The sequence below is a fragment of the Camarhynchus parvulus genome, chromosome 24 (assembly GCF_901933205.1).
Source record: "Camarhynchus parvulus chromosome 24, STF_HiC, whole genome shotgun sequence".
In the NCBI taxonomy this organism is placed as follows: domain Eukaryota; kingdom Metazoa; phylum Chordata; class Aves; order Passeriformes; family Thraupidae; genus Camarhynchus; species Camarhynchus parvulus.
Window position 1 is genome coordinate 3289130 of NC_044594.1, and position 27185 is coordinate 3316314.

General features: G+C 40.5%; 2 protein-coding genes across 3 annotated transcripts in view; both read left to right on the forward strand.

Annotated features, from left to right (window-relative positions):
- The window catches only part of UBASH3B (ubiquitin associated and SH3 domain containing B), a 75599-nt gene extending 69578 nt beyond the window's left edge, over positions 1-6021 (forward strand). For both annotated transcript variants that reach the window (XM_030964875.1, XM_030964876.1), the window contains exons 12-14: positions 531-637; positions 2029-2138; positions 2460-6021. In XM_030964875.1, coding sequence (XP_030820735.1) covers positions 531-637; positions 2029-2138; positions 2460-2597 — 355 coding nt within the window. In that variant the 3' untranslated portion in view covers positions 2598-6021. The remainder of the gene's footprint in view (positions 1-530; positions 638-2028; positions 2139-2459) is intronic.
- A 3215-nt stretch (positions 6022-9236) lies between these two features.
- On the forward strand, positions 9237-26728 carry CRTAM (cytotoxic and regulatory T cell molecule). The gene is made up of 10 exons (XM_030964789.1): positions 9237-9285; positions 12804-12956; positions 14618-14770; positions 16792-16923; positions 21137-21307; positions 21912-21976; positions 22022-22447; positions 23283-23523; positions 25887-25970; positions 26556-26728. The coding sequence occupies exons 1-10, from the start codon at positions 9237-9239 to the stop codon at positions 26726-26728; spliced, it is 1647 nt and encodes a 548-aa protein (XP_030820649.1).
- The last annotated feature ends 457 nt before the right edge of the window (positions 26729-27185 follow it).

Sequence of the window (27185 nt, forward strand, 5' to 3'; positions counted from 1 at the left end):
ATATATATACTATATATATGACCTGAAAATTATATATAAATATATATTTTTATATATTTATATGTATATATATATGTGTGTGTATATGTGTATATATGTATATATATGTATGTACATATATATGTGCATATACATTTATTAAATACTATCTATAAATATATATATGACCTGAAAATGCTATATAATATATATAGAATATATATATGTGACTTGAAAATTATATAATATATATCATATGAAATATACAGATAAATATATGATACAATAGATATTATTTCTAGATATTTATATATAAATTATATAAATATAATTATGTATAAAATATACATATAAAATAAATTTTGGCTTATTATAAACCAAATTTCCCACGTCACTGGCACTTCCTCCTGATCATGGAGGTTGCACAGACCTTACAGCTGGAATTCTTTATTTTTATAATTCCCTGTGTGTGTTTTTCTCCTCCCAGACCTTGCAGTCAGTTAGAACTCTTTTATTTTTACAATTCCCTGGGTGTGTTTTTCTCTTTGCAGACCTCATATTCCTGTCAGCAAGTTGGTGGTTTCCGAGTCTTACGACTCCTACATAAGCAGGAGCTACCAAGTAACGAAGGAAATCATCAGTGAATGTAAAGGCAAAGGTGAGTGAGTGCTGCAGTGGGCATGGCAATTCCAATAATCCTGAAATCTTTCCCTCTTAGGGGATGAATTCCCAGCCCTGAATCTCTCATCTTCTCTCCCAGAAGCATTGGGAAGTCCTGAGCTATAATTTCAGATAAACTCCTCCTACAAGAGAGGGCCAGAAAGTTAAATAGCGATATTTTTTAGGGATCCTGACCCACTGGAGTGATAGGAATTTATTCCCAAGGGAATAAATGAATTATTTTTCAGATACATCACTTTACAAGAGAGGTCCATAAAGTTAAATAGCACAATTATTTTATTTTAGGGATCCCATTGGAATGACAGGAATTTATTCCCAAGGGAATAAATGAATTATTTGCCCTCTGCTGTGTGTTCTCAGCACTAAATGGGGCATTCTCCCTCCCCTGTCCAAGCTCCTCCTCTACATTATATTCCCATAAAGACCTTAGAACATTTCTCCAAACACAAAATTAAAATTTTTTTTAAACCCCTAGCTGTTCTTGTTGATCCAGGACATTCTAAGAATCACTAAATCTGCTGTTTTCACTGATTTCCTCTCACTGACGTGTCTGCATTCTAAGCTTTGATTTTAATGATTTGCACACAAAATTCAGAAGCACAGTGGGGCATTGCTTGTGAAGGATCTCGGAAATGGAAATGCAAAGCTGCCACTGTGCAAAGCCAGCGAGTGAAATTAAAGTGTTTGTTGTAACAGGAATTAATTTTTGCGTAGGCAAAAAGCGTCTGCTTCCCAGCACAGCTGAAATCTCACTGGAATTCTTGTTTTCTCCAGAAAGCATTTTCAAACCAAGTAGGAGTGAGTTAAGCACTACCCTGAAAATTGAGAAATGCTCTAAACATGTTAACAAATCCCATTTTCCCCTTCATTCACTCTTGTTTTTGTGGGGTGCCCCGTGGCAGGGAGGAATGATGAATCTGACTCAGAAAGCTAATTTATTATTTTATTGTCTATATTATATTAAAGAATCCTAAACTATACTAAAGAATACAGAAAGGATATTATAGAAGGCTAAAAAGATAATAATGAAAACTCGTGACTCTCTCCAGAGTCCTGACACAGCTTGGCACTGATTGGCCAATGAGTCAAAACAATTCACATGAAACAATCTCCAAACACATTCCACAGCAGCAAAACACAGGAGAAGCAAATCAGATAATTATTGTTTCCTTTTTCTCTGAGGCTTCTCAGCTTCCCAAGAGAAAAATCCTGGGCAAAGGGATTTTTCAGAAAATGTGAATGTGACGATTCACAGCTTGATGTGTTGTTATAGGACAAAATGTTTTAAAAGGCTGCTTGATCTGGGGCACCAGCCCCTAAACCTGGCTTTGGGTCCCCCCTCAGGCTGTGTTTCTCATTCTGTTTCAGGAAATAACATCCTGATCGTGGCTCATGCATCCTCCCTGGAGGCCTGCACCTGCCAGCTCCAGGGGCTGTCACCCCAGAACTCCAAGGATTTTGTACAGATGGTCCGAAAGGTGAGGGCCAGCAGGGACAAAAACAAGTGGGAATCTGCTGGAGCAGAGGTTCCCAGATGAGCCCTGAATATCCCAGGGAGCCTCTGCAGAGGGCAGGAAAGGAGAGGAAATAAAACCCCACAATAATTTCCAGCCTTTTGCTGGTGAACATCTCTTTAGGTGGGCAGGGGAAGCGCTGTAGGGCTGAAGTGCCCTGCTCGCTGTGCTGGAGGGGTTTGGGGCTCTCTGCACAGCCCCTGGTACCCACAAACCCTAGATAGATTTTCAGAATCTATCTTTAGCATTTTCCTGGTCCCGTTATCACCTCCTCTCTCCTCGCAGATTCCCTACCTGGGCTTTTGCTCCTGTGAAGAGCTGGGGGACACTGGTGTGTGGCAGCTCACAGACCCTCCCATCCTCCCTCTCACTCATGGACCAACTGGAGGCTTTAACTGGAGAGAAACCCTCCTGCAGGAGTAGGGAGCAGCCAGCAAGGACAGCCCTTCCCAGCGCTGGAGAACGTCTCTTCTTCCTCTTCTTCTTCTTCTCCTTCCTTGTGTTTTATTGCCAGCAGGAAAACCCCTCCTCACCTGTCCCGCACATCTCACACAGCCACAGCCCTGCAAAAAATCTTTTTGCATTTAAATGGGCTGTAAATCAGCTCGTTTACAACAAAACGGGCTGGTTTGAGGGGGGGGAATAAATTAAAACACAGCTCGAGGCTCTTGCACAGCTCTGGGTTGGTTTCCTCGCCTTGAAGGAGCTCTGGTGACACTTTCGCTGTAGGGACAATGAGACTGTGTCAGGCAGGATGCTGGGGTTGTTTTCTCACTGCTATTTTTGCAAAGTGTCTGCAGCCTTGTTCAGCACCTCGTGCTTGCTCCACTCCCAGCCCCCAAACCCTCAGCACCTGCCAGAAAAAAATCAAAAATTTATTTCCTTCCCCAAGGCTGGAAATGAGTCCAGGGTTGGCTCTGCAGGCTGCACCAGGTTATTCCTCTCCTCTTGAGTGCTCAAAATGTGCTGGGTATTGTGCAGAGATGGGTTGATATTAAGGAAAATAAGAGATTGGTTGATATTAAGGAAAATAAGAGATTGGTTGGTATTAAGGAAAATAAAGGTTGGTTGATATTAAGGAAAATTCTGGCTCAGAGGAAAATTCCAAATTTCACATCACTTACAGGTGAGGTTTGAACATCAAAAGTCAGCACAACCCCCAAACCCTCAGCACCTTCCAGAAAAATCAAAGGAGTTTACTTCCTTCCCCAAGGCTGGAAATGAGTCCAGGGTTGCCTCTGCAGGCTGCACCAGGTTATTCCTCTCCTCTGAGTGCTCAAAATGCGCTGGATGTTGTGCAGAGATGGGTTGGATTAAAGAAAATAAGAGATTTTGGTTGATACTAAAGAAAATAAGAGATTTTGGTTGATATTAAGGAAAATAAGAGATTGGTTGATATTCAGGAAAATTCTGGCTCAGAGGAAAATTCCGAATTTCACATCACTTACAGGTGAGGTTTGAGCATCAAAAGTCAGCACAACAGAAGCTGGGAGGGATCTCTTTGAAGTGGGAATAAAAGAAGCCTTTTCCAACCAAATCTGAGGGATTTGGGAAGTTCAGATTTGGGTTTTTAGTCCTTTATTTTGGTTATTGAAACCCACCTGTGTCCACAGGTTTGTGCTGTTTCAATTCCCTTCAGAAGGCTTTGGAAAAGGGGTTTTTTTTTCCCCTTTTATATTGGGATTTTTGTGCTGGCCCTTCACCAGGAGTGGCTCCGTGTCCCTTGGGCAGCCCTGGGGAGATTGTGCAGGGATTCCCAGGAATGATGGGGTGGAAAAGCTGCTGGAATTCTGTGGGATTCTATGGGATTCTGAGTGCTTTGCTTCCTCACCCTTCATTCCCAAGTGCCACCTGTCATAAAGACAAAACACCTTAAAAAACCCCAGCACATTTCAATTTAGGAACAGCATTTGATGTATTTATCCAAGGAGGGAAAGGTTGGGATTTGGGGGAAAGTGGAAGAGGAGAATTTGCATCTGTAACCAAGAAATTTGGGATCACAGTGGGGATCCTCTTGGTTTGGATTTCCCCCTTGGGCAGGGCTGGTGTCGCCTCCCCCAAGCTGCCACAACAACCAGGGAGTGACAAACTGCAATTCCAGCTTCCCAAAAGGGGAGAAATTTGGGATGGAGCAAACCCCAAAAGAGGAGAAAAATGGGATGGAAAAAAAAACCCAAAAGAGGAGAAAATTGGGATGGAGCAAACCCCAGAAGAAGAAACAATTGGGATGGAAAAAAAAAAAAAGAGAAAATTGGGATGGAGCAAAACCCAAAAGAGGAGAAAATTGGGATGGAACAAACCCCAAAAAGAGGAGTAAATTGGGATGGAGCAAAACCCAAAAGAGGAGAAAACTGGGATGGAACAAACCCCAAAAGAGGAAACAATTGGGATGGAACCAACCCCAAAAGAGGAGAAACAATTGGGATGGAGCAAACCCCAAAAAGAGGAGTAAATTGGGATGGAGCAAAACCCAAATGAGGAGAAACAATTGGGATGGAAAAAACCAACAAACAAACAAACAAAAAAAGAAGAAACAATTGGGATGGAGCAAAAACCAAAAGAGGAAACAATTGGGATGGAAAAAAAACCCAAAGGAGGAGAAAATTGGGATGGAGGAAACCCCAAAAGAGGAGAAATACTTGGGATGGAGAAACAATTGGGATGGAACAAACCCCAAAAAAGGAGAAACAACTGGGATGGAGCAAACCCCAGAGAGGCTGAGCTCAGTTTGGAGCCCATCCTGAGCCCAGCCTGGCCAAACCCCAGCTATTCCCGCAATCCATAGGATAAAAATTCCATTCTTTCTACTTTTAGGACTGTGTGACACACCTTAGGCCACTCATAGGTGCTTTATTACAGCAGGGATGGAGCTGAAAAGTCAGGGAGAAAATTCAGGACAGGGCAGGGGAAAAAAAAAATCCTACTCCTGTGTGGTTTTATTGCTGTCAGGTTCATTTTTAATTGTCATTTAAATTATTTTTTGGCTGTGTACAGACATTCTGAAGAGCATTTCTGGCTTGTTTTCCTCCATGCAAAAAGAAAAAAATTAAATATTTGACAATCACACAAAAAAAAAAAAGAGAAAAAAATTTGGTTGCTGAGGCGTGTGAATTCTCCAGATTTTTTTTTGTGTGTAAAAATTGGGGCAGGAAATATTGTTGTGTTCTCATATTTATTTATCTCAGATCCTGCTGGAGTTGAGTGACATTAAAAGGAGATTTTTTAGGAGCACGAAACAGAGAGGGAGCAAAAGCTGAATGCACAATTTCAGTGGTGTCAGCTGCTCTTTGATATAGAAATAAATAAAAAAGGTGTTCTGGTTGAGGAGGGAGATGTTAAAATACTCTTCTTTTAAAAATATATATATATATTTTTGGATGTTTGGGAAATATTTTGACAATTGTAGTTTTGGCTCGAATTAGGTGTCAGGAATCACAGAGAGAAAAAAATCTTATTTTCTTCAGCATTTTGAGTTTTCTTGGGGGTTTTGTGTTAAGCAGTCTCTTGTTGAAAGGGCTTTTTGGGTGGAAAAAAAAAGAGAAAAAATGTTGTTCCTTTTACATTTATAATTGAGAAGACAAAAGAATTGCTGCTTCACTTTTCACCCCATTAATGTGGATTTAATGCTCATTAATGTGGATTTAATGTCACTCCAGTGCTTTGTCCCAGAACATTAAACTTGAGCCTTCCAAAATCTTTTCCTTCACTGTGAGCTGCATCAGATCCCAACTTTTATTCTAACAGCACTTCCCAGGTTTTTCCTTCTCTCCACAATTAAGGGGGAAAAAAAAGCTGCAAATCTGCCAGGAATAAAGTTAATTTTAATAATTTGCAATGTATGGCTTAGGAAAAAAAAAAACAAGAATTAAATTGACATTACACTCAAATGAGCAGAGCTTTGTTTCTTTATGCAAAATGAGGATCCAGACTGTGATAATTTCAGTAAAAATTTGGTATTTCCCTTTTCGCTGCCACAGAGCAGTTTCAGATAGAAGCTGGCTGGGGCCAGGGGCCTCCTGCTATGAAATTCTGGTGAATTTAAAGAGAATGGTAAATTTTATCCCCAAAAATTGGCTTTGGTTTGTGGTTTGGGTTCATTTCTTTCAAAAGAGACGCTGAGGAAATGATTTGAAGTCGCAGGTAGAAGGGATGGTGTCACTGAGCAGAAGAAATGCAATTAGCAGTGGCTGTTAATTAACAGCTTGGCTGCCAAGGCTCTGAATCACTTCTTGCTGCTCCCCACTTCCTCAAATTCATCCCCCAGGGACTCTTCATGACCCACAACAGAAAATACTCAGCCAGTTCCTTTATTATTTCTCATTCTTTCAGCATTTTCTGAACTTTCTCTCCATGACATCTCTTCAGACTTGACGTTATCAACAGCTCCTTTTCCTTTTGTGGTGTTTTTTTTTTTGTTTCATTTTCACCTTGTTGTATCATTCCGTTTATCGTGGATTTTGTTTTATTTTATGTCGCGTGAGCAGATTGTATTTATTTGAGAGAAAACAAAATGCTGTTTAAAAAAACCCAATAACTGCATTGCCAAAAAGAGCTGTAATTACCTGTGACATCTGTATTTTTGTTTTTATTTTGGGGGTGGCTGGTTGGTTTTAATCTCAGTTTTGAGCGCTGCCAGCTGCTCAAACAACCACCGCGTTTGAATTTGCTTCTCCCATTAAACGGAACTCTCCGAAGTCAGACAGCAACAACTCGTGGGTGATTTAATAAAGATGCCAAGCGCCCTTCCCATTTCAGATTCCCTCCGGACTGTGGTGGGGTTTGGGGCCGCGTTTTTCTTTTTTTTCCTGAGGCTGAAATTCCCTCGCTTGACAGCAGATGGCACAAAATCCTCCCGACTCCGCCTCTCCGTGCCCGGGGATGGGATTTTCCCTCTGAATTCGGATTTTCCCCGGAATTATTTCACTCTCGGGTCTGGATGTGTGGAATTGAAAGCACAACTTTCAAACCAAGCTCGGTTTTCCCAACACATCTATCTTAATCTGGGCTTTAATTTTATTTATTTTTTTTTCTTTCAACCCAATTTTATTTCTTTCAATTCTGTTTTAAATTCGTGACCTGCAGCTCTGTTTTCCAGTAAAATTGATTCGTGATGATGAACACAAAAGCCACAGATTTATCAACCAAATGCCCACTGAGTGATGCACCCGAAATTTCATGGAAACAGATCCTAATAAACCGGGATTAAAACACATCCTGCGTTTATAATTAATTTTGTCCACTTCACTCAAGCACACGGAGCTTTTAAACCATCATTACCTTATAAAATTCAGTTTATTTTGACTGTAATAATTCACACCAAATTCCGAGCCGTTCCAAAGGAGGATCTGCCAACAATTCTTTTGTGGGAAATCACAAACCACGAGATAAACTTGGATAAATGCGATGTTATCACACACCTGGGGGGGACACCAGGCTGGAATCGTCAGACCTGCAAGGAAAAACCCGAATTGTGTCCCCATCCCTCCTCCCAGCACCTCCTGCCACAAGCACAGGCAGAAATTCCCTTTTCCAGCATCCCTGCAGGCACAGCCGGCCAAAAACCTCCTGGGCAGCAGCGCGGCGGCACAAAAGTGACTTTTTTTAATTAATCCAAGCATTTAAAATGGGTTTTAAGCAGCCTTGCTACACCCAGAAGTGTCATTTTTATAATCCAGAGATTTTGAATGGGTTTTAGGCAGCCTTGCTACATCCACGAGTGACATTTTTTAATCTAAGGATTTAAAATGGCTTTCAAACAGCCTCGCTACATCTACGAGTGTTATTTTTATAATCCAGGCTTTTAAAATGCGTTTTAAGCTGCCTTGCCACTTCCACAAACGTCATTTTTATAATCCAGGCATTTAAAATAGGTTTTAGGCAGCCTTGCCACATCCACGAGTGACATTTTTTAATCCAGGCATTTAAAATGGGTTTTAAGCAGCCTTGCCACATCCACGAGTGATATTTTATAATCCAAGGATTTAAAATGAGTTTTCAAGCAGCCTTGCCACTTCCACGAGTGACATTTTTTAATCTAAGGATTTAAGATGGTTTTTAAGCTGCTTTGCCCCTTCAACGAGTGACTTTTTTTTTAATCCAAGGATTTAAAATGTGTTTTAAGCAGCCTTGCCACATCCACAAGTGTCATTTTTATAATCCAATGATTTAAAATGGGTTTTAAGCTGCTTTGACACTTCCACGAGTGACATTTTTTTTAATCCAGGCATTTAAAATGTGTTTTAAGTAGCCTTGCCACATCCATGAGTGTAATTTTTTTAATCCAGAGATTTAAAAAATGGGTTTTAAGCTGCCTTGCCACATCATTTTTATAATCCAGGCATTTAAAATGGGTGTTTAGACAGCCTTGCCACATCCACGAGTGACATTTTTTAATCCAGGCATTTAAAATGGGGTTTTAAACAGCCTTGCCACATCCACGAGTGACATTTTTTAATCCAAGGATTTAAAATGGGTTTTTAGGCAGCCTTGCCACTTTCACGATTGACCTTTTTTTTTTTTTTTTAATCCGGGCATTTAAAATGGGTTTTTAAGCAGCCTTTCCACATCCACAAGTGTCATTTTTATAACCCAGGCATTTAAAATGGATGGATTAAAAAATTAAAACGGATGGATTAAAAACATTAAAGTTTTCCCGCATCCACCAGGTAAGTGCTGCCTTGGGAGTGAAACCCCGGCGCATCCCAGCGGCTGCAGGGTGACCCCACCGCACATTTCCCATTTCCCTGCCCTTTTCCCTTCTCCCTCTGCCCGAGCTGAGCCGGGGCTCGGGGACAGCGCTGAAATTCCGAGTCCCCGCTGCTGTCGCCCACCGGTTCCGTGAGGTCACCGCGGGCTCAGCGCCGCCACCGCGGAGGAAACGCGGGCTGGGGGCAGCGGGCAAGCGAGCCCGGGGCGGCTGAAGGCGCGGGGAATGCGCTGAAAAGGGAGCGCACGGGGGAAGCCGAGCTCAGCCGAGCTCAGCCCAGCCGAGCTCAGCTCATCCGAGCCCGGCTCAACCCAGCCAAACTCAGCTCAGCTCAGCCCAGCCCAGCCCAGCTCAGCATGAGCGTGCCCGGGGCGCTGCTCACCGTGCCGCTGCTCCTGCTGCAAGGTAAGCCCGGCTTTATCTCAGCCCAGCTCTCCTGCCCTGTCCTGCTGGGAAAACTCTTCCCAGAGCTCCAGCACAGGGCACAGGGCTCTTGGGTGCGGGTGACAAAATTATAATGTCTCCCCTTTCCCAGTTTTTGTCCTGTCCCGGTGTCCCGGCCAATCGGATCTGCTTTTCCAGAGGAACCACTTTGGGGGTTCTCTCCCAGATTTGCCCTGAACCAGGACATCACCCCATTCCCAGTTTTGTCACCCCATTCCCAATTTTGTCACCCCTTTCCCAATTTTGTCCTGTTCCAGTGTCCTGGCCAATCGGATCTGCTTTTCTAGAGGAACCCTTTTGGGGGGTCTCTCCCAAATTTGCCCTGAACCAGGACATCACCCCATTCCCAGTTTTGTCACCCCATTTAGGAGCTGTCGCCCCATTTAGGGGTCAGTGAGCTCACTGAGTCCCAAACCCAGGATCAGTGACACCGAGTTACTCCTGGGTGACAAAGCTTTGGGGTATCCAAAGATTCTGCCTTAAATTTGGGCAGGGGATCAAAATGAATGCTTCCTTTGCCTGGGTCAGAAATCCAAATTTGGCCTTTTTGGTGCATTGTGTGAAGTCAGAGCAACTCAGGGAGAACTTGTGAAGTCTTTTGGAAAAGAAAAGCTCTTTAGATGCTCATGTCCTCACTCCTGCTAGGGGAGGCAGCTTATTTGGATCTTCTTTGGCTTTCAGACACAGGAGTGTGACAGGTTCATGTCTGTGCCAGGCAGAGGATGGAGAAAGGGTCTAACAGAGGATCCAGGGAAGGAGCAGGGCAGCAATCCACGGCAGGATCCCTGCAGGCTTCACTCCTGACCTTTGGGTCCATGATCCTGGGGCAATGTTCCCCCTCCCTCCTTGGCAGACCCTGGAGCAGAAACCACTGCAGGGCTGTCCCTATCATCTGTTAATTCCCAGTCCACCCCCTCTCCTCCCTTTTGCCCCAGAGTCCTGCAGGATGGATTTGCAGCTGCTGCCTTGGCTTCCAGAATTAATTCAGCTCCATCCACAGGTCAGCAGCCAGGACAAAACCAACTCATTAAATGCGGTGGCTCTGTGGGTTACAGGCTCACAGATATCTGTGCCAAAACTCATTAAATGGGGTGATTGTGGGTTAGAATCTCGCAGATAACTGCACCAAAACTAACTCATTAAATGGGGTGGCTCTGTGGGTACAATCTCACAGATAACTCTGCCCCAAAATCATTAAATGGGATGGGTCTGTGGGTTACAAGCTCACAGATAACTCTGTGCCAAAATTAACTCATTAAACAGGGTGGCTGTGGGTCAGAATCTCACAGACATCTGCGCCAAAACTCACTTATTAAATGGAGTGATTGTGGGTTACAATCTCAGATAACTGCACCAAAATTATTAAATATGATGATAGTGGGTTAGAATCTCACAGATAACTGCACCAAAACTCACTCATTAGATGGGGTGGCTCTGTGAGTAACTATCTCACAGATAACTGCACCAAAATCATTAACTGGGGTGATGGTAGATTACAGACTCACAAATAACTGCACCAAAATTATTAAATGGGGTGATTGTGGGTTAGAATCTCACAGATAACTCTGCACCAAACTCATTAAAAGTGTTGGCTCTGTGGGTTACAGGCTCACAGATAACTGCATCAAAATTATTAAATAGAATGATTGTGGGTTAGAATCTCACAGATAACTGCACCAAAACTCACTCATTAATTGGGGTAGCTCTGTAACTATCTCACAATTAACCGCACCAAAATTATTGAATAGGGTGATTGTGTGTTACAAGCTCACAGATAACTGCATCAAAATTATTAAATAGAATGATTGTGGGTTAGAATCTCTCAGATAACTGCACCAAAATTGCTAAATGGGGTGATTGTGGGTTAGACTCTCGCAGATAACTCTGCACCAAACTCATTAAAAGGGCTGGCTCTGTGGGTTACAGGCTCGCAGCCAGCTCTGCACCCATGCTCTCAGTGCAAGCAGCTCTCAGTCACTTCCTGGGGGCTCCAAGAGCAGCAGCCACAGCAGAACCACTCTGCTCAGCGCCTCCTGCAATTCCCAGCACCAGACTGCTGCCCTTTCTTGCCAAGGATCTGTCACTCGGTGGCAGAGGGCTTTTTCCAGGTGGGATCCCCGTGGGACAAAAGCCACCAGCCCTGGAGCTGCCCTGGGGCCAGCTCCCACATTTGGTGACCGCAGCAGAGCCCCTGTGCTGGGAAGAGCTGCCCTGTGAGTCATGCCGTGGATAAAACTCATTTTCCAGTGGTCTCCCGTGGAAATTCCATTTGTGCCCTGGGTTGGAACAGCAACAACACCCCCAGCTCCTCTTGCTCAGCCTCGCTGCTGTCACCCCCAAAGGTGTGATGTCCCCACGCTGCTGGTGGTGACAGGAAACCATCACGGGGACAGAAATACCCGAGGGGGCTGTGAAAAACCACACAGAGCCCCAGCTGCCTCTAAACAACTCTCACCTCCTGCCACAGCTCCTCTCACAGCCACAATCCCCATGGGAAACTGTCCTACAGGGACACAAGGCAGGTTCTGGAGGTACAAAAATCAGCTCCAGCAAAATTCCCCCAAAAAACCTCATTTCTGAGCATTAAGAATATGAAAATCTTCCCCAAAGCCCAGAAAGATTCATTTCCCCAAACTGCAGTGGGAACTGGCAGCTGACAGTTACACGGAAAATCAAATCAAAACACACAAAGCAGGAATGAAAACAAAACTCTCCTGCTGCCCATTTACTCAGCTCCAAGCCAGGCAGCAATGTTAGAATTCTCCAGGGCACAGTTTTTGCCTGGAGAAGGCAATTCATTCGAATTGTCACCAAATATTCTCACAAAGTGCTTTATCTGCCTTAGAATGGCTGGAGAGAAAAAGCACATTTTACTGCCAGCCTGTGAAACGAGCTGGGAGAAGAGAGAGTGAGATTTCATTTTAGTAACCTCTGCCAGGCCAGGTTTGGGTGGCTTTTTTTCAAAAGAAGTTTCATTTCTGAATTTAAAGGCCTCATTTTTAGAGGTGCTGGGAAATCATTCGCTGCTCAGTCACACACTGAGCAAATGGGACACAAAATCAGAGAATGGTTTGGGTTGGAAGGGACCTTAAATATTATTTAGTTATCATCATGGGATGAGTGAAAATTGAATATTTGTGTTTAAATCCAGGGAGAGAGTGCATGAAATGGGTCTGCTTCAGTTCTGTTTTGGCTAATAATGAAATACTTTCTTGGCTAAAAATTAAAACTGGTTTAATAATTATTTAATAATTAATAATCAGGTGGTGCTGGCAGGTGGAGATCCCAAACCTTTACCACACAGACGAGCTGTCCAATGAAAATAATTTATTTATATCCCTATAACCATACTGGCAATGTAGAAATATTAAAAAACCATTGCAAAAAAAAAGGAAATTAACACATTACTCTGTGCAAAATACCCCTGCTTTGCTTCATGTCACAATTTCCAACTTGTTTTTCCCCCTGGTGCGTGGCAGGGGCGTTTCCAGGGGCTGCCAGTGACTCTGTGGCTCTGAAGGAAGGAGAAAATCTGAACCTTAACTGCACCTTCAGCACCGCCAGCAACAACAACTTCACCCTGCAGTGGTTAAACCCGCGGAATTTCACCATTTTCCTCAACGCCCAGCAGGGTAAGTGTGAACCCAGAGTGGTGGTGGGCACTGGGGACACTGAGCTGGCCCTGCTGCCACCCTGGCCAGGGTGATGCCCAAAGTGCCAGCGGGGGGGTTGTGGGTCCAGAGGGTCCTTTGTGGTCACCAGAAATTGGTGCCTTTTGGGGCTACCTGAAAACACAGGCCAGACAAAATTAAAAGAGTAAAAAAACGCTCTTTTTCTCTTTATTGAAGGTCCTCCAGGTACATTTAGGGCAGACAAAACCCACCCAAAATGGTCACGGAATTCACACTTTTATAAGTTTGGTCCATTTGCATTTTGGGGGTGAATCTGCCAATTCCAGCTCCAGCTAATGAAGTCATTGACCCCAAGTTTGCTGCCCCCAACTCCCTTTTGTTTCCATCTCTGGGGCCTGAGGCAGTGAGGTGTCCTTGATTGCCAGGCCTGGAGAGGAATTGTTGTGTCTGCCCAGAATGGGGAAGCAGCAGCTCCCACTGGGTGTGGAGTTTGGAGTTCTACACTAAAGAACTGCAGGGTTACAAATAGATGGAAAATATAATAATATACTATTATTAAATATAATTTATTATTGGTAGTAGTAGTAGTGGTAGTAGTAGCATTAGTATTAAATATCATATCATCTCTTTCAAATAGATGGAAAATAGCAAAGCTGAAATCCTGGAGAGGAATTGTTGTGTCTGCCCCAAATGGGACAGCAGCAGCTCCCACTGTGTGTGGAGTTTAAAGTATAGACTAAAGAACTGCCGGTTACAAATACGTGAAAAATATAATAATATACTATTATTAAATATAATTTATTATTGGTAGTAGTAGTAGTAGTAGTAGCATTAGTATTAAATATAATATCATCTCTGTCAAATAGATGGAAAGTAGAAAAGCTAAAATCCTGGAGAGGAATTGTTGTGTCTGCCCAGAATGGGGAAGCAGCAGCTCCCACTGAGTGTGGAGTTTAAACACTAAAGAACTGCAGGGTTACAAATACACGAAAAATATAAAAGTTGAAATCCTGAGGCACCACCTCCTTCCCTTGGGGGGTTAACCTGCAGCCCCTTCCTGGCAGAAGACAAATATGAATTATAAAATTAAAATGAATTAAATTAATTAATTCAATCTTAATTATAAAATTAAAATAAATTAAAGAAATAGTTAAATTACATTTCTTTAAAATACATTTATTTAAATTACATTTATTCAATTTAATTACAAAATTAAATAATTTTAATTATAATTATAAAATTGTCGGGATTCGCCCAAATTGCTGGGATTTCCTTCCAGCTCAGTATTCTGTCAAAACCTCAGCTAAAAAAAAAATTGAGATAAAAAGAGAAGTTTTGAGGTCTCTTTCCCCCTGATGTTTGTACAAAGCCCCAGTTTCAGTTCAATTTAAGGGCAGAAGTTGCATTTTCTGTGCTGCAATTGTGGGAAAAGTTCATGGACTTGTTGGGCTGACCCTGAGGGCTCCTGTAAATCGTGCAGCAGGAGGAAAGAATTAAAGATTAGAAAGTCAAGAGAGAGAAAAGAGAGCAGAGATGTCCTAGGAGATGCTTTCATTTAAAAAACTGAAATTTTAAAATGCCATAAAATAAAAACTCTCCTCAAGCTTTTTTCCTGAGCTGTACCAACCCCCGTGGTGTGCTGGGTTTTCTGTTCCTGGCAGTTTTAAAAGACCAGAGGTACAAACTGCTCCATTATTCCAAGGAGGAATTATCCATCCAGCTGTCCAACCTGACCCAGCAGGACGAAGGAATTTACAGGTGCTTGTACTACACCAGGCACGTCAAAACCAAGAGCCAGAATGTTGAGATTTTGGGTAAGTTCCCTCACCTGGGTTTGGTTTTTTACCTAGAGCAGAACAGAGCCAGCTCCTCAAATCCAACCTGAATTTTTCCATCCATTTTTCCATCCATTTCTCCATCCATTTCTCCATCCATTTTTCCATTTTGCTTTTAACTCAGTCCCCTCAGAGTTAAAACAGAGAGGAGGCACAGACTTTCCCAGAAAAATCCTGGGAAGCTGTGTAGAATCTGTGGGGAAACTTTGAGGAAAAAAATATTATCTCTCTTTCTGTAACCATTATTTATAAATATGGTTCTCTAAAATTCAAAGAATTCAAACAATTCAAACTATTATCATCTCTCTGTAACCATCGTTTGTAGATATGGTTCTCTAAAATTCAAAGAATTCAAACAATTCAAACAATTCAAACAATTATTATCTCTCTTTGTGTAACCATTGTTTATAGATATGGTTCCCTAAAATTCAAAGAATTCAAGAAATTCAAACAATTCAAAAAATTCAAACCATTATTATCTCTCTGTCTGTAACCATTTCTTATAGATATGGATCTCTAAAATTCAGAGAATTCAAACAATTCAAAGAATTCAAACAATTATCATCTCTCTTTCTGTAACCATTATTTATAAATATGGTTCTCTAAAATTCAAAGAATTCAGGCAATTCAAAGAATTCAAATAATTCAAACAATTATTATCTCTCTTTCTGCAACCATTTCTTATAGATGTGGTTCTCTAAAATTCAAAGAATTCAAAGAATTCAAACAATTCAAACAATTATCATCTCTCTTTCTGTAGTCATTATTTATATTTATGATTCTCCAGAGTGTGTTTTTGATAGCCACCAATAGTGTGGGAGAGATTTTCACTGTAAGACCAATCAGGTCTTAGGTCCACCATTGTTTCCATAAGAACCTGTAGTTTTCTAATAATAAAGTCTTAGATTTTCCATTATTTCGAGAAAACTGTAGATTTCTAATAATAAAGTCTTAGGTTTTCCATTGTTTCTCTAAGAACTGTCAATTTCTAATAATAAAGTCTTAGGTTTCATGTAAGAACTGTAGATTTCCAATAATAAAGTATTAGGTTTTCATTGTTTCTATAAGATCTGTAGATTTCTAATAATAAAGGTTTTAGATTTTCCATTGTTTCTACAAGAACTGTAAATTTCCAATAATAAAATCTTAGGTTTTCATTGTTTCTATAACAACTGTAAATTTCCAATAATAAAATCTTAGGTTTTCCATTGTTTCCATTAGAACTATAGATTTCTAATAATAAAGTCTTAGGTTTTCTGTAAGAACTGTAGATTTCCAATAATAAATTATTAGGTTTTCATTGTTTCTATAAGATCTGTAGATTTCTAATAATAAAGTTTTAGATTTTCCATTGTTTCTACAAGAACTGTAAATTTCCAAAAATAAAATCTTAGGTTTTCCATTGTTTCTATAAGAACTGTAAATTTCCAATAATAAAATCTTAGGTTTTAATTATTTCTATAAGATCTGTAGATTTCTAATAATAAAATCCTAGGTTTCCATTGTTTCTAGAAGAACTATAGATTTCCAATAATAAAGTCTTAGGTTTTCTATAAGAAATGTAGATTTCTAATAATAAAGTATTCAATTTTCCATTGTTTCTCTAAGAGCTGTAGATTTCTAATAGTAAAGTATTAGGTTTTCCATCATTTCTATAAGATCTGTAAATTTCCAATAATGAAGTATTCGATTTTCCATTGTTTCTATAAGAACTGTAGATTTCTAATAATAAATAAATAATAATAATAATAAATAAATGAACTGTAATAATAAAGATTTCTAACAATTCAATCATAATTAATAGTTTAATATTAATTATTTCTAATAATAAAGTGCCTTTCATGCCTTCTGGATCATGGAGTCCATGCTAATTCTTACCCAGCTGGGCGCCTGCTACCAGCCCCTCCAATAATGCTGATGAAAAAGGAAAAAATGCAATAATGCTGATGGAAAAGGAGTAGAAAATGCCTCTAAACTGATCCTAAATCTTCCTGCTGCAGCTTCTCCTTCGCACCCAGTGCTGGAAATCTCCCAGGATGAGGAAAGAGGCATCAAACTGTCCTGCCACAGCCAGGGGGGCAGACCCCAGCCCCAGATCTCCTGGCTGCTGGACAACGGGATTGAGCTGCCAGGTAAGAGCTCAAACTCTCTTGGAGCACCGAAATTGGGTTTAAAATGTCCGTTTTTGGGCTGGTTTGAAGGTGCTGGAGGGGGAAATATCAGCTGGGTCTGAAATTCATGGCTGCAGCTTGGGGCAGCGCTGGGGAGCAGTCAGCATGAAATTCCACAGGGATAAAATAAAGCCAAAATCCTGGAATTTTAGCATTGAATTCCACTGGGATAAAGTGAACCAAAACCTTTGGAATTTCAGCACTAAATTGCACTGGGATAAAATGAACCAAACCCCCTGAATTTCAGCACTGAATTCCACAGGGGATAAAAATTAACCCAGAATCCTGGAACTGGGATAAATCAAACCCAAAACCCCCGGAATTTCAGCATTAAATTCCACAGGGATAAAATCAACCCAGAATCCTGGAACTGGGATAAATCGAACCCAAAATCCCCAGAATTTCAGCATTAAATTCCACAGGGATAAAATGAGCCCAGAATTTTGGAACCTCAGCTCTAAATTCCAGTGGGATAAAATAAATCCAAAATCCTGGAATTTTAGCATTGAATTCCGCTAGGATAAAGTGAACCAAAACCTTTGGAATTTCAGCACTAAATTGCACTGGGATAAAATGAACCAAACTCCCTGAATTTCAGCACTGAATTCCACAGGGAATAAAATGAACCCAGAATCCTGGAACTGGGATAAATCAACCCAAAACCCCCGGAATTTCAGCATTAAATTCCACAGGGATAAAATCAACCCAGAATCCTGGAACTGGGATAAATCAAACCCAAAACCCCCGGAATTTCAGCATTAAATTCCACAGGGATAAAATCAACCCAAAACCCCCGAATTTCAAGAATCCTGAACTGGGATAAATCAAACCCAAAATCCCTGGAATTTCAGCATTAAATTCCACAGGGATAAAATCAACCCAGAATTTTGGAACCTCAGCTCTAAATTCCAGTGGGATAAAATAAATCCAAAATCCTGGAATTTTAGCATTGAATTCCACTGGGATAAAGTGAACCAAAACCTTTGGAATTTCAGCACTAAATTGCACTGGGATAAAATGAACCAAACCCCTGAATTTCAGCGCTGAATTCCACAGGGAATAAAATGAACCCAGAATTCTGGAACTGGGATAAAACAAAGCCAAAATCCCCGGAATTTCAGCATTAAATTCCACAGGGATAAAATCAACCCAGAATCCTGGAACTGGGATAAATCGAACCCAAAATCCCCAGAATTTCAGCATTAAATTCCACAGGGATAAAATGAGCCCAGAATTTTGGAACCTCAGCTCTAAATTCCAGTGGGATAAAATAAACCCAAACCCCTGGAATTCCAGCAATAAATTCCACCGGAATAAATTGAATATTAAATTAAATTTCACTGGGATAAATTAAACCCAGGATCCTGGAACCTCAGCTCTGAATTCCACTGAGATAAAATGAGCCCAAACCCCTGGAACCTCAGCACTAAATTACACTGGGATAAATCGAACCCAAAATCCCTGGAATTTCAGCACTGAATTCCACAGGGAATAAAATGAACCCAGAATCCTGGAACTGGGATAAATCGAACCCAAAATCCCTGGAATTTCAGCGTTAAATTCCACAGGGATAAAATGAGCCCAGAATTTTGGAACCTCAGCTCTAAATTCCAGTGGGATAAAATAAACCCAAACCTCTGTAATTTCAACACCAAGTTCCACTGGGATAAAATAAACACCAAATTTGCAATTTCAGCATTAATATTCCACCGAGATAAAATAAACCCCAAGTCCTGGAATAACAGCGCTGAACTCCACTTGTTTGGGATAATTCCACTTTTTTCCCACTTTATTTGGGATAAAACGACACCCAAAATCCCGGAACCCTGATTTTCAAAGCCCCAGCAGCTTTTCTTCTCCTTTAACCTGTCTGCTGCACAAATAACTGCCATTCTAGCAGTGCCAAAAATAACATTATTCTACAAATCACTGCCTTAGCAGCCCCAGTGCACAGCTGTACAAAAATGTGAGAAAAACACTCAGGGGATGCAAATGTTTTTTTTCTTTCACGCATCAACAAGCTCTGGCTTGTGTTTTGCATCATCAAGAAATGGATTTAAAGCTGAAGCTGGAACCTCTCCTGGCCCAAAAGATTTATTTTTAAATAAGAGCTCTAGAAAACAGCAGAGAATTTGTGCGTTCTGGCCTGAATATGGATGGAAATTGGAGTTGATAATGGGGATAAATCAGGTCTTAATAAAGTAAAAAAATAAAATAAATCTTAATCATAAGAATAAATCGGGTTGGCAGATAAAATCTGGAGGGTTTTAATGTAAAAAATGTGTTCTGGAGTAGTGCATGGTGGAAAAGGAGGTTTTTAAATCCTGCCTGAGTTTGGGGAGAGCTGGGCTGTGTGTGAGGGTCTGCCAATACCAGCTGGGAAATCATAAGAACCTCAATATACTTATAAACTGGGATTTTATCCCCCTGATTTTTCATCTCTGTCTCTCACAGTGTTTTTCTAAATTGAGGGGGTTCCCCGAGCCTGAAACCACCCTGATCAAGCGAATTATTTGTGACATCACAGCACGCATTTCAGACACCAAACCCCTCCTGCGAGCCAGAACTGGTTTTTTTCCAGTATTTTAACAAAAATTTAACAAATATTTTAACAAAAATTAACTGATTTTTTTAACAAAAACCTCTCCTTGCCTTGAGCTCCCCCTTGCCTTTGGAGCCGGGGGAACACCTGAGCCGGCCCCTCAGAGCTGGGGCTGCTGCCTTGGTTCGCCTGGGGCTGCCCTTCAGAGCAGCCCCTTTTACATGAAAATGCGAGAGACACAAATTTAATCGTGTGCAACATAAGAAATCATTGCTCTAATCCAGTATTTCTCCAATTTCTGTGGGTTTTCTCCATTTTTTGAAGGCTTGGAGTGCCTCTCCTTTCTTGCCCTTCCATTCCCAGCTTTAATCGCTTCCTGCAAATATTTACACTGATCAGAAAATAGCGAATAAATCTTAATTGCTGACAACACCAGGGCTCAGCAGGGGCAGAGCAGCTGTAATTCCTGAGCTGCTGCTGACAAAGGTGATTTCTGAAATCCTTTTGGAGCTCTTACCTGGCCCTGCCGGGGATGGAAAAGAGGGCTGAGAAACGCGGATCTGGGAAGGTTCATTTGGGAATTGGGAATTTCTTTCATTTCAGGGTAACGGAGCGAGGGGAGCATCAGAAGCTCCGCATGAGAAACAGAAATATTTGTGTGCTTCAGGCAAATGTCTGAAACCCCTTCCCCTCCACCAGGGCTGTTCAAACACATCTCTGGTTACTTTAAATACAACTTTATGTTTCATGTCATCAGCATTACCTGGAGTAATCAGTAATTCTGGGAAAGCCACCAGACTCCCCCTGATTCCTTGTGCAAAGCAAGGGATCCTCTGTGTAAATTCCAACAGCTGGAAAAGGGGAAGAATGCTGTAGGAGAATGGGATTTCAGGGGGATAGAAATGTTTTGTTTTATTTTATTTTATTCTATTTTATTTTATTTTATTTTATTATTTTTTATTTTATTCTTATTTCATTATATTCTGTTTTTGTTTTATTTTTATTTTATTTTATTTTATTTTATTTTATTTTATTTTATTCTTATTTCATTTTATTCTGTTTTTGTTTTATTTTTATTTTATTTTATTTTATTTTATTTTATTTTATTTTATTTTATTTTATTCTTTTTTGTTTTATTCTTTTTTATTCTTTTTTATTTTATTTTATTCTATTTTATTTTATTCTATTTTAATTTTTTTATTCTTTTTTATTCTATTTTATTTTATTTATATTTTTATTCTTTTTTATTTTATTCTATTTTATTTTTATTTTTATTTTTATTCTTATTCTATTTTATTTATTTTTATTTTTATTTTTATTTTTATTCTTATTCTTATTCTTATTCTTATTCTTATTCTTATTCTATTTTATTTATTTTATTTTTATTTTTATTTTTATTTTATTTTATTTTTATTTTATTTTTATTTTTATTTTATTTTATTTTATTTTATTTTATTTTATTTATTTTATTTTATTTTATTTTATTTTATTCTATTTTATTTTATTTTATTTTATTTCATTCTATTTTATTTCATTCTATTTTATTTCATTCCATTTTATTTCATTCCATTTTATTTCATTCTATTTTATTTCATTCCATTTTATTCTTTTTCTCTCCCAATGGATTTGCAGGTGACACCAGGCACCAGCTGGGAGCTGATGGGAAGAAATGGAGCACCAGGAGCACCCTGAGGATCCTCAGCTACAGCCCCAAAGTGACAGCCAGCTGCATCATCCAGCACCCTGCGCTCGGGGCACGGAGCCTGGCGGCATCTTTGCCCTTCCAGGACCTCCCCAGCTCAGGTACTGCAGCTCTGCTCTGCAATTTCACTGCCCGAGCTGGTGAAAATGATATAGATACACACAGAAGTGTGGGGTCTGCTTTAAAATGAGGAATCTGAGGCCAAAAATGGGTTTGGGGCTGTTCATGGGTGGCAGAGCTGAGCAGCAGCTCCTGCCCAAGCTCCCCACAGCCAAGCGTTTCATGTGATTCCTCATTTCAGAGCAGCGAGGGCAGGAAAGGGCAGGAAATGTATTCTGAGAGGTGGGACTGGAAGTGAGACCCTTGATCTGACAGAAAACCCCAAAAACAATGCTGGGCATGGAGCAGGGCAGAAAACCCAATAAAAAATCCAGAGTAGGGAGCAGGGCAGAAAATCCAAAAAAGAATCCAGGACATGGAGCAGGGCAGAAAATCCATATAATCCAGAGCATAGAGCAGGGCAGAAAACCCAAACAATCCAGAGCATGGAGAAAGGCAGAAAATACAAAAAACAATCCAGGACATGGAGCAGGGCAGAAAACCCAAACAATCCAGAGCATGGAGAAGGGCAGGGTGGTTTATCAAGGATCTGCTCGGTGGCAAAGCCTCTTCTGATTTTTGTCATTTTTTGAGGGGTTTCTTCAGGCTGCAAACAAGCAACCAGACCTTCAGAGGATGCAGAAGTTCCCAGCCCTTCAGAGAATCCAGCAGTTTCCAGTTCTTCAGAGAATCCAGCAGTTTCCAGTTCTCCAGAGAATCCAGCAGGTACCAGCCCCTCTGCATCCCCAGAGAATCCAGAAGTTTCAAGCCCTACTGCATCCCCAGGGAATCCAGAATTTTCCAACTCCTCTGCATCCCCAGGGAATCCAGAATTTTCCAACCCTTCTGCATCCCCAGAGAAAACAGAAATTTCCAGCCCCTCTGCATCCCCAGGGAATCCAGAAGTTTCCAGCCCCTCTGCATCCCCAGGGAATCCAGAATTTTCCAACTCCTCTGCATCCCCAGAGATCAAAAAAAACTCTTACCCCCCAGGAAAAAAAAAAAATTTCAAACTTGCATCCCCAGGGAATCCAGCTGTTCCCAGCTCAGCACCAGCCCAGCCAAACCTCACAGACGCCACATTGCACGGTGAGTTTGGTCTCAGCCACCTGAGTTTATCAAACCTGAAATCACAATTCCAGGCATGCTGCCGGGCACAGCGTTCCATGCCACATCCCAGAGGAGTGTGGGACACAGAGCACAGCATTTCCTGCTTGTTCCCTCCTTTTCCCTGCCAAAATCCCTCTCCTTGGAGGAGAAAGGGCAGGAGCAGGGTGGGAGCCAGGCTGGGATGCTCTGATGGGCTGCACTAGATGGCACTGTGCAACAACTGTTCACAGAATTCACAAAATCACAGAATTACAGAATCACAGAATGACCAGGTTGGAAAAGACCCTAAAGATCATTAAATCCAGCCCAGGCCAAACCCCTCAACCAAACCAGTGCCACATCCAGGCTTTGTTAAACACACGCAGGGATGGGGACTCCACCACCTCCCCGGGCAGAACATTCCAGAACTTTATCACCCTTTCTGTGAAAAACTTAATCACCCTTTCTCTAAAAAAACTTTATTAAACTTTTTCCTAATATCCAACCCGTATTTCCCTCGGTGCAGCTCGAGGCTGTGTGCTCTGGTTCTGTCAGTGCTGCCTGGAGAAAGAGAGAAATTCAAGCAGTGGCAAAAGGGGATGATTTTAGAAAATCTCAGAGAATGGAATGGGTTAGCAGGGAGGAAATTCTGGGAAGCACAGGTGGAAAAATCAATTTGTTCTAGCAACCAGTGTAACTGATGAAAACGATCACTGGAAGATTTCTGAAAGGAAAAAGTAGACATAACTAAAGGAAAGGAAAAGGAAATATATAGAAAAGGAAATCTATAAGTATTTCCTTTTATTTATAAATAAATAATAGATATAAAAGGAAAAAAATATACATAACTGCAAAAAGGTCTCTGCTCCAATCAGATTTCCCCTGCAGGAAAGAAACTTGATTTTTCAGGAACGCATCACTGGGGTGAAATCATTCCTGTTTGAATTCCCAGCACATTTAACAGCACAAACCTGTGTTACAGAGCAAAATCCCAAACCCAAAGGACTCCTGAGGAAGGAGAAGAATCTCCTGCTGCCCTTCCTGGTGGCTGCTCTGATCCTGGTGCTGCTCATCATTGTGCTGCTGTTCATGGTGAAGCTGAAGAAAGCTCACGGGCTGTGGAAGAGAGGTGAGGAACGGGAACTGGGGGCTCAAGGCCATCCCTGAGGTGCCCAGGCTGAGAAATCCCCAATCTGGGACTCTTTCGGGATTTTTGGGAGGTGATGGTGATCTCTGTCAAGCTGAGAAATCCCCAAAAATGTGACTCTCAGAATTTTTATGTGATGATGGCGATCTCAGGCTGATGAGATTCCCAGTTTGTAACTCTTCTCTCATGATTTTTGGGAAGTAATGGGGTATGAGATGATGGTGATCTCTCTCAGACTGATAAAATCCCCAAATTATGACTCTTCTCTCAGGATTTTTATGAGATGATGGTGATCTCTCTCAGGCTGAGAAATCCCGATTTTCTAACTCTTCTCTCAGGATTTTTATGAGATGATGGTGATCTCTCTCAGGCTGATGAGATCCCCAGTTTGTAACTCTTAGGATTTTTCTGAGATGATGCTGTATGAGGTGATGGTGATCTCTCTCAGGCTGAGAAAATCCCCATTTTTTAACTCTTCTCTCAGGATTTTTGGGAGGTGACGATGATCTCTGTCAGGCTGATAAATGCCCATTTTGTGACTCTTCTCTCAGGATTTTTGGGAGATGATGGTGATCTCTGTCAGGCTGAGAAATCCCCAGTTTGTGACTCTTTCAGGACCTTTATGAGATGATGGTGATCTCTGTCAGGCTGATGAGATCCACAATTTGTGACTCAGGATTTTTATGAGATGGTGCTGTATGAGATGATGGTGATCTCTGTCAAGTTGATAAAATCTCCATTTTTTAAGTCTTCTCTCAGGATTTTTGTGAGATGATGGTGATCTCCACCAAGCTGATAAAATCCCCATCTTGTGACTCCTCTCTAACAATTTTTGGGAGATGATGGTGATCTCTGTCAGGCTGATAAAATCCCCATTTTCTAACTGTTCGCTCAGGATTTTTATGAGATGATGCTGTATGAGGTGATGGTGATCTCTGTCAGGCTGAGAAAATCCCCATTTTTAACTCTTCTCTCAGGATTTTTCTGAGATGATGGTGTATGAGATGATGGTGATCTCTCTCAGGCTGAGAAATCCTGATTTTCTAACTCTTCTCTCAGGATTTTTGTGAGATGATGGTGATCTCTGTCAGGTTGATCAATCCCCATTTTGTAACTCCTCTCACAATTTTTGTGAGATGATGGTGATCTCTGTCAAGCTGAGAAATCCCCATTTTCTAACTCTCCTCTCTGGATTTTTTTGAGATGATGGTGAGCTCTCTCAGGCTGATAAATCCACAATTTGTAACTCTTAGATTTTTGTGAGATTATGCTGTATGAGATGATGGTGTATGAGATGATGGTGATCTCTGTCAGGCTGATAAAATCCCCATTTTCTAACTCTTCTCTCAGGATATTTATGAGATGATGGTGATCACTCTCAGGCTGATGAGATCCACAATTTGTAACTCAGGATTTTTCTGAGATGATGGTGTTCATATGAGATGATGGTGATCTCTCTCAGGCTGAGAAATCCTCAATTTGTGACTCTTTCAGGACTTTTATGAGATGATGGTGATCTCTGTCAGGCTCAGAAATCCTGTTTTTCTAACTCTTCTCTCTGGATTTTTATGAGATGATGGTGATCACTCTCAGGCTGATGAGATCCCCATTTTTTAACTCTTCTCTCAGGATTTTGGGGAGATGATGGTAATCTCCGTCAAGCTGATAAAATCCCCATCTTGTGACTCCTCTCTAACAATTTTTGGGAGATGATGGTGATCTCTGTCAGGCTGATAAAATCCCCATTTTGTGACTCTCCTCTCAGGATTTTTCTGAGATGATGGTGTATGAGATGATGGTGATCTCTCTCAGGCTGAGAAATCCTGATTTTCTAACTCTTCTCTCAGGATTTTTGTGAGATGATGGTGATCTCTGTCAGTCTGAGAAATCCTGATTTTCTAACTCTTCTCTCAGGATTTTTGTGAGATGATGGTGATCTCTGTCAGGCTGAGAAATCTCCAATTTCTAACTCTTCTCTCTGGGTTTTTATGAGATGATGGTGATCTCTGTCAAGCTGATAAATCCCCATTTTTTAACTCTTCTCTCAGGATTTTTGTGAGATGATGCTGTATGAGATGATGATCTCTGTCAAGCTGATAAAATCCCCATTTTTTAACTCTTCTCTCAGGATTTTTCTGCTCAAGGCAGAGGGTGGGAAGGAATAATAGGGGAAAAAAAATCTCGCCCTCGCCGTTCATTTTTGTGGGGTTTTTCTTATCTTCTTTATTTCATGAATTAATTTTAAATTCATTTGTAATTTTAATTATTTCATTTTACTGATTTTATTTCATTAAAAGGAAATAATTTAGTTATTGAAATTCATTTTTGTGGGTTTTTTCCTGCAGAAAATGATGTTTCAGAGCAGACACTGGAGAGTTATAAATCCAGATCTAACGAAGACAGTCCAGGCCATGAGAAGAATGGACAAGGTAAAAATCTTTAATTAACATATTCTTGTAAATATCTTCTTGTTTTCAATAACAACTAATTCTTGGTTTATTTAATTATAATAAATAATTATCTTAATAACATTATAAATGTTATAATATTAAAATATTCAATTAATATTAAAATATTTAGTTATAATAAGTAAGTCTTTAAGTTTATTTAATTATAATAATAAATAATTATGACAATTTTATAAATGTTATAATAATTATAATATTCAATTAATATTATAATGCTTAATTATAATAAATAATTCTTGTTTATTTTATTATAATAAACATTTCTTGGTTTATTTAATTGCTGCTGATTGTGGCCAGAGCAGGTGGGAACCATAAATACTAAATAATACTAAATACTAAATACTAAATAATAATAATAATAATAATAATAATAATAATAATAATAATAATAATAATAATAATAATAATAATAATAATGTTATAATTTCTTGATACTAAATATAAATAATAAATAATAAATTATTAATAATTAACAAATAATAAATAATAATTAATAAATAATAATTAATAAATAATAAATAAAGATAAATGACTGTTGTGTTTTAGCTGGAAATCCCAAACCCAACATGCAATATGTAACGGAAGGACACATGGAAACCCCAGAGAAGAATCTGGAAACCCCCGAGAAAAATGCAGAAAGCCCAGAGAAGAACCCAGGTGACAAAAGCACGGCAATAAACGAGGAGAAGTTCACGTGTGGAAGGGAGACAGATGTGTAACCGTGCAGGAAACTGCAATTTCCTGACATTTTTATTGAAGTTTTCAGGGATCTTGGTTTGAAGGAGCAGGAGGGACGGGGAGCTCCATCCCAAAGCCACCTGGGGGTGCTTTGGTCCTGCAAACCTGGCCTGGGTCACCTGGGACCTCCAGAGCATTTCACAAACCTCTGCCACCAACAGCTCATCACCCTCAGCGGCGCCCTGGCAGTTGAAGGAAGCTCAACAAAAAACAAAAAACCCCCAAAACAAAAAAAAACCGACAAGACATCCAGACCCAAATTAAGATCTTTATGATTGATTTTGTCACCTCCTCTGTGACCACAGGTGCTACAAACCCACTGTGACTTTTCTTCTCTCCCTGGGACCCCAAACCTGTCACCCAGCAGGGCAGGGACGTGGGGCTGGAGCTCCTGGAGACCTGGCCTGGGTCACCTGGGACCATCAAAACATGTCAGGA

Coding starts and splice junctions, on each gene's coding strand:
- CRTAM (XM_030964789.1), top strand. CDS start 9,237: ATGAGCGTGCCCGGGGCGCTGCTCACCGTGCCGCTGCTCCTGCTGCAA. Junction 9,286..12,803: donor GCCGCTGCTCCTGCTGCAAG/GTAAGCCCGGCT, acceptor GGTGCGTGGCAG/GGGCGTTTCCAGGGGCTGCC. Junction 14,771..16,791: donor CCAGAATGTTGAGATTTTGG/GTAAGTTCCCTC, acceptor TTCCTGCTGCAG/CTTCTCCTTCGCACCCAGTG.